General features: G+C 60.3%; 1 protein-coding gene across 1 annotated transcript in view; it reads left to right on the top strand.

Annotated features, from left to right (window-relative positions):
- The window catches only part of CELSR1 (cadherin, EGF LAG seven-pass G-type receptor 1), a 109,059-nt gene that overhangs the window by 1,414 nt on the left and 100,352 nt on the right, over positions 1-7,293 (top strand). Inside the window, exon 3 of the mRNA XM_014533162.1 lies at positions 3-1,299. Within this exon, the coding sequence (XP_014388648.1) occupies positions 3-1,299 (1,297 nt within the window). The remainder of the gene's footprint in view (positions 1-2; positions 1,300-7,293) is intronic.

Below are 7,293 nucleotides of genomic sequence, written 5' to 3' on the forward strand. Positions count from 1 at the left end.
CGCTGGACTACAAGCAGGAGCGGCAGTACGTCCTGGCAGTGACGGCGTCGGATGGCACGCGCTCGCACACCGCGCAGGTCTTCATCAACGTCACCGACGCCAACACGCACCGGCCGGTGTTCCAGAGCTCCCACTACACCGTGAGTGTCCGCGAGGACCGGCCCGTGGGCACCTCCATCGCCACCATCGGCGCCACGGACGAGGACACAGGCGAGAACGCGCGCATCACCTACGTGCTGGAGGACCCCGTGCCGCAGTTCCGCATCGACCCCGACAGCGGCACCGTCTACACGCTGACGGAGCTGGACTACGAGGACCAGGCGGCCTACACGCTGGCCATCACGGCCCGGGACAATGGCATCCCCCAGAAGTCCGACACCACCTCCCTGGAGATCCTCATCCTTGATGCCAACGACAACGCGCCCCGGTTCCTGCGGGACTTCTACCAGGGCTCTGTCTTCGAGGATGCGCCCCCATCCACCAGCGTCCTCCAGGTCTCGGCCACCGATCGGGACTCGGGCCCCAACGGCCGCCTGCTCTACACCTTCCAAGGTGGCGACGACGGCGACGGGGACTTCTACATCGAGCCCACGTCCGGCGTGATCCGCACCCAGCGCCGGCTGGACCGGGAGAACGTGGCCGTGTACACACTTCGGGTCCTGGCTGTGGACCGGGGGAGCCCTGCGCCCCTGAGCGCCTTCGTGGACATCCAGGTGACCGTCCTGGACATTAATGACAACCCCCCCGTGTTTGAGAGGGACGAGCTGGAGCTGTTGGTGGAGGAGAACAGCCCCGTGGGGTCCGTGGTGGCCAGGATTCGCGCCCATGACCCCGACGAGGGCCCCAACGCCCAGATCATGTACCAGATCGTGGAGGGCAACGTGCCCGAGGTCTTCCAGCTGGACCTGCTGAGCGGGGACCTGCGAGCCCTGGCCGAGCTGGACTTCGAGGTGCGGCAGGAGTACGTGCTGGTGGTGCAGGCCACCTCGGCCCCTCTGGTGAGCCGGGCCACGGTGCACGTCCGCCTCCTGGACCAGAACGACAACCCGCCGGTGCTGCCCGACTTCCAGATCCTCTTCAACAACTACGTCACCAACAAGTCCAACAGCTTCCCCACCGGCGTGATCGGCCGCATCCCGGCCCACGACCCCGACCTCTCCGACAGCCTCAACTACACCTTCCTGCAGGGCAACGAGCTGCGGCTGCTGCTCCTGGACGCGGCCACGGGCGAGCTGCAGCTCAGCCGGGACCTGGACAACAACCGGCCGCTGGAGGCTCTCATGGAGGTGTCTGTTTCCGGTGAGTGGCCCTTGGGCGCCTGCGGGGCTACCCGGGAGCCGCCGGGACCTGCCAGGGGCCTGCCGGGCGTGCTGGGGCGCATTCGGGCAGGGCCCAGGCGACACGGGGGGATGTGTGGCCTCCGGTTGGATGGTTGGGTGCCGCAAGCGGGAAGGGGGTGGTTCTCCCCACCCCGCCAAGCGGGTGGGAGGGACACGGCACTGCTTCCCTCAGCATTCTTGCTGGGAACAGGCCTGGGCTTCTTCAAGTTCAAGACCGGGCTTCCCGGCGCCTCCCTCGGCTGGCCGCGGCCACCGAGCTGTGCTGTTCAGACCTGGGCTCCGGGGTTATCTGAGTCATCGGGTTTGCTGGTGAGGCTTTGCCATCAGCCACACACCTGTCTGGAAAGATGAAAGGTCACTGCCCATCTCATGTGCCAATTAGTTCCCGGGCGGCACCGTGGGGAATTGCTGGATGGGCCCCTGAGTCACCCTGTAATACGGCTGGAGTCGGGGCCCTTGCGTCTCCTCTCCGTCTCCTGCAGATAATGACAGTGGGCTGTGCGTGCTCCCTGTGGGAGCGCTTTGCAAAGCGGAGCCACGTTTGATCTTGGCTTCTGCACCAGACGCGGGCTTCACATTTGGGTGTTACTTAGAGGCCTGCCCCGGTCGCTGGGGGAGCCAGTGTGGGAGCCCCGCTGGCCCGCTCTGGGCTGGAAGGGACTGGAAGGGTACTGTTTTGGCTCAGCCAGCCACATGCTTGGCAGCAAAGAGCGGGCCCCCATGTGCCAGGCGGGGCCTGTGGGGCTGGGGAGAGGGAGACCCAGAGTGGGTGTGGGATTGGGGAGACTCCGGAGAAAGAAGGATTTGAAGGATTTGGTGTTTGTGTGTGTGTGTGGGGGGGGGCGGTGGGTCTGGGAACAATAAAGGGACCCCCAGCAGCTCCTCAGGGGCCCACCTGTGGATGCGATCAGCTGGTGTGGGCTGTGACCTTAATTATCACCAAGAAAGGCTCGGGTGGGGGATGGGCGGGTTGAGTCAACGTTTCAGATTAGTCATTTAAACAACAAATTATTAGGATACGCTATCACCGTGGGAGCCCGGGGAGAATGCGTTTGATTCCACAGCTGGCTGCAATTCTGTCTATGCTCAGGGTGGGCAGCCCACAGGTTCTGCTTGCTTGTAAGGCCCGGGACTTACGCACGGTTTGAAGTGATGCAATACTTCAACGCAGGTTTGGGCCGTGTCGTCTGTCAGCGGGTGATATTTTAGGTTGTGTGAGGCCGTGAATATGTGTGGAGAATACGGAATAGCCCCTTAGCGAGAACTGTTGACCAGGGTATTGGCTATTCTGAGCAGTGACACCATTTTTTAAAAAAGTCTCTTTCCTAGATTCCATTTGCATTTTCTTATTTCTTTATCTGCTGGATAAAGCAGAGTGGGAACTCAGCCCACATAAACACGGCTTGGCAGGGTCCCAGGGTGCCGACTGTACAGGGACGCGGCGCTCTATGGGAGCGGTGCGTGCTGGGATCGGCGATGTTTTGCGTCTGGGCCGTCAGGAATGTGGGCCCCCTGTGTTGGCCGGATAACAGGGTTTAGGGTGGATTTCGTTCAAAAGAGGTTAGTCGCTCAGGGCCGCCTGGCCTACCTGGTGGGCCCACAGCCGGGACCACAGCCGGAGGTGGCGGGGAGCTTGTCCCAGTGATTCGTGCTGGGCACTGCATCCCACGAGACACACCCTCGTTTAATCAGGCACTGGGGCTCACGTGTGGACTCCCCAGGGAATAATGAGGACCTTTTACTGGGTATCAAGCAGTTTTCTTTTTTTTTAAATAGATTTTTATTGATTTCCAGAGAGGAAGGGAGAGGGAGAGAGAGATAGAAACATCAATGATGAGAGAGAATCATCGATTGGCTGCCTCCTGCACGTCCCCCCCTTGGGGATGGAGCCTGAAACCCGGGCATGTGCCCTTGACCGGAATCGAACCTGAGACCCTTCAGTCCGCAGGCCAACGCTCTATCCACCGAGCCAAACCGGCCAGGGCTCAAGCAGTTTTCTATAATCTTTATTTACACTGTCACTCACTCTTCTGGTTACTGGGGGGTGAGTGGTGTTTGGCTGCTGCCATTTTACAGATGAAGAAACCGATGCTCAGAGCTACACATCCCCAGGGTCACACAGGGAGCAGGAGTCCCGGTGCACACCATGATCCAGAAAACACAAGGCCCCCCCGCCCCCCCAGCACCCTTGCTTTCCTGGGACAGAGCTTTGGAGAAATTAGTGGCTCAGTGAATTGTGTCCATGGCGGATCCTTGCTCTGGTGTAAAATAGGCCCCTTCGGGTGCTAGGTAGCCCTGAGAACACTCGGCTCCGATGTCATGCTCCAAAGAAGCAAATCACTATGAACTATAAAACTCTAATTCCAAACAGCAAAGCACCGGTGTAGGAAGAAAACAAAGCAAAGAGATCTGCCCTTCAATTAGCAGAGGCCATTCTCAGGTTTTATTGGGGAACCGTGGAGAGAGCTGTTGTTTCAAACGCATAGGCTGTTTTCAATGAAGTGTTACTGGCTTCCCCGTTCGCAGTCCTGCCCTGGAGCCTCGAATGCAGGATCACCGCCCTGCAGGGCCGCCCACGAACAGCCCGGATGAGGTTTTGTGGGCTCCTGGCCAGGAAGGGCCTAAGCCAGTGATGGCGAACCTTTTGAGCTCGGCGTGTCAGCATTTTGAAGAACCCTAACTTAACTCTGGTGCCGTGTCACGTATAGAAATTTTTTGATATTTGCAACCAGAGTAAAACATAGATGTATATTTTTGATATTTATTTTATATATTTAAATGCCATTTAACAAAGAAAAATCAACCAAAAAAATGAGTTCGTGTGTCAGAGGTTCGCTGTCACTGGCCTAAACTTTAGGCCCTAAAGCAGTGATTCCCAAAGTGGGCGCTACCGCCCCTCGGTGGGCGCTGCAGCGATCCAGGGGGGCGGTGATGGCCACAGGTGCATTTGGGGGCGATGAGTAACTGCTATTAAAATTTTAAAAAAATTAATTTCCAGGGGCTGAGTAATATTTTTTCTGGAAAGGGGGCGGTAGGCCAAATAAGTTTGGGAACCACTGCCCTAAAGCTACCAGCCCTGCTGGGGGCGGGGCCTCTGGGGGCAGGGCCTAACCATAGGTCCCTGGGGGCAGGGCCTGGGTGGACTGTTGGGAGTCAGCCATTCCTTTCCGCCTGGGGCTGGGGCTCCAGCGGCCATTCCCACTGTGAGTAGATGGTGCTCTTGGTTTTTTGTCACTAGAAGTCCAATGCGCTATCCATTGCGCCACAGAGCCCGCTAGCTCTTGGTTTTTTGTAGCCTCCTGAGGACAAAACACGGCAGGTATTTGAAAAGCTTTTGAATTCTGAATATCGTCGAGTTCAGGTAGCTGCCGTTTGGGGGCGACATCCAGCCACACGAGATGTTTCTCTCCCGCGAGATGGTTTTTAATGAGATTGAAGATGTGGTGGTGGAGCCCTGGCCGGTGTGGCTCAGCGCCATCCTGTGCACCGAGAGGCCACTGGCTCGCTTCCGGGTCAAGGCCCAGGCCCAGGTTGCAGGGCACCTGCCCTGCCCCTCGCTCTGCAGTCAGGTAAAGCATTAAAACCTGTTTTTGAGGTGGGACTTCTTTACGATGTTTAGAGATGGGCCTGGGTCTTGAAAGCACCGGCTGATGACGGCGGAGCTCTTGAGCGTCGGTGCTGCCGCCGCCTCCTCCAGGCGGAGGGTGTGGTGGTAACGTTGCCATTTTAATCCAACTCGGGCCGGTGTGTGCCTGCGGGTGCAGAGCCTCAGTCGGGCCTTGGAGGACACGACACTCGGTGGGAAATGGCCCGGCTTTCGGGGGCGGGAGGGGGGCCCACGGGCATGGGGGAGGCAGCACTGGCCTTGCGGAGTAAAGACGGTGGGTCGACGCGTCGTCCGGGTGTGTCAGGAAAAGCTAGACCAGTGGTTCTCAACCTTCTGGCCCTTTAAATACAGTTCCTCATGTTGTGACCCAGCCATAACATTATTTTCGTTGCTACTTCGTAACGGTCATGTTGCTACTGTTATGAATCATAATGTAAATATCTGATATGCAGGATGGTCTTAGGCGACCCCTGTGAAAGGGTCGTTCGACCGCCAAAGGGGTCGCGACCCACAGGTTGAGAACCGCTGAGCTGGACGGTGCCGTGGGCGTGAGCGGCCTTCCCGCGCGGACGCGGGTGGAGGGGACGGTGTGGTGGCGCCCAGGCTTGATCGCGCTTTAGGAGGGATTTGCTGGTTAAATACAGGATGTCGTGGGCACGTTTACACAGACGGTTGCAAACAAGGAAGTGGGCGGTGGCCACCGTACCAGGCACCCGGGTGCAGGCGCTTTCTTTGTTTCTGGATCTCGGCTTGAACCAGCCCAGTCGTCGAGCCGGTGCTCCCCTGGCATAGAGTCACGGGCTTTGGGACGCTCGTTAGCCGTGGAAGGGCCGCCGTAGCTCTGGAGATAGTCGACGCTAACAGACTTTCAGGAACACTGGCTCAGGAGCAAAGGAGTGTTTATTGCGCACCTACTGTGTGCCAGGCCTACTGTGTGCCAGGCCTACTGTGTGCAAGGCCCTGGAGAGCCCTGTGGCCCGGTCTCGGAAGGCAGGGGAGACCAACAGTGGATAAATGGGTCCCTGGCAGGGGGAAATGGGGAGGCTGGCTGGAGGGCCTGGGAGGGGGTGCGGGGAGCTTGGGGCCAAGGTTGGGACGGTGTCTGAGCAGCTGAGAGGGAGGGCTCTGGGCAGTGAGCATGGAGGGGAGGGCCCAGCTTGAGGCTGAGGAGCACAGGTGACAGAGTGGGTCGTGAGGTTAGATGGTCAGACATGCAGGTCTGGCTGGGAGGGACCAGCGGGGGTCATGGCTAGAGGTGGTCAGCACGGCTGCGGGGCCGACATGAGGACGGTGAGGGCTGGGGGTGGTCAGAGACCTGTCTGCCAGCGTGAGATGAGGGCGGGGCTCAGGCACAGCTGCAGGGGCTGTGGCCCAGTGTCCTGTCGGGTGGAATGGACCTGCGAGGAATGGGGGCTGGGGCAGGAGACACCCCAGGGCCTGGCTCTGGCGCCAGGGGAGGGGGTCCTGCAGGGTCACCAGTGCCAGTCGGGAGCCTGAGGACAGAGATGTGGTTTGGTTAGAAGGGGAGGCCCTTGGTGGCCTTTGTGAGAGCCGAGTGCTGGGGGGCTGGGAGCCCCCGGGGGGAGCAGAGGACAGGTCCCTGGGGGTGAGTGAGGCTCAGAGGAGAGGCCGTGGGAGCTGGGAGGGACCTGGCTGAGTTGAGAGCGAGGAGTTCACCTGTTCATCTGCCCACCCAGCCCGTCCTCCAGCCCACCTGCCCAGGCACTGGCACCTTTGGGGTCATGGGCGTGGGGGACAAGTGTCAGTGGTAACCGTGAGGCTGTGTGGCCAAGCTGAGTGTGGACAGGGCTGCGGGGTGGAGGCGGGGATGGTAGCTACCGCCTCCCGTGGAGTCACGCCCTGTGATGGAGGAGCCGGAGGGCAGGGGCCGTGGCAGGGCCGAGGCCACAGGTGGCCTGGACTCAGGAGGGCCAGGCGCCCCGTCTCGGCTCAGCTGCCTGTGACCCGAGGTCTCCGTCTGGCCCCACCGACCAGTGAGGGAGCCAGGACAGGTTGCAGGGACCCGAGCCCCCTTGGAGGGCGGTGCTGAAATCCGCGTGGAGAAGTGGCTGGCAGTGTTGGTGACGCCAGGACCCGTGCCGCGGTGGGAAGCCCATCTGATCTGGGCTGCGCACACCCCACAGGACAGGTCGCAGGCACCCGAGCCCTCTCGGAGGGCGGTGCTGAAATCCGCGTGGAAAAGTGGCTGGCAGTGTTGGTGACGCCAGAACCCGGTGTCACGGTGGGAAGCCCATCTGATCTGGGCTGCGCACACCCCTGCCCCTGTCGATGCCCGAGAGCAGGAACCAGGGGGGTGGCTGGTGGGTGCCGGGCGCTGGCAGCACC

This window comes from Myotis brandtii, unplaced genomic scaffold (assembly GCF_000412655.1).
Source record: "Myotis brandtii unplaced genomic scaffold, ASM41265v1 scaffold952, whole genome shotgun sequence".
Classification (NCBI taxonomy): domain Eukaryota; kingdom Metazoa; phylum Chordata; class Mammalia; order Chiroptera; family Vespertilionidae; genus Myotis; species Myotis brandtii.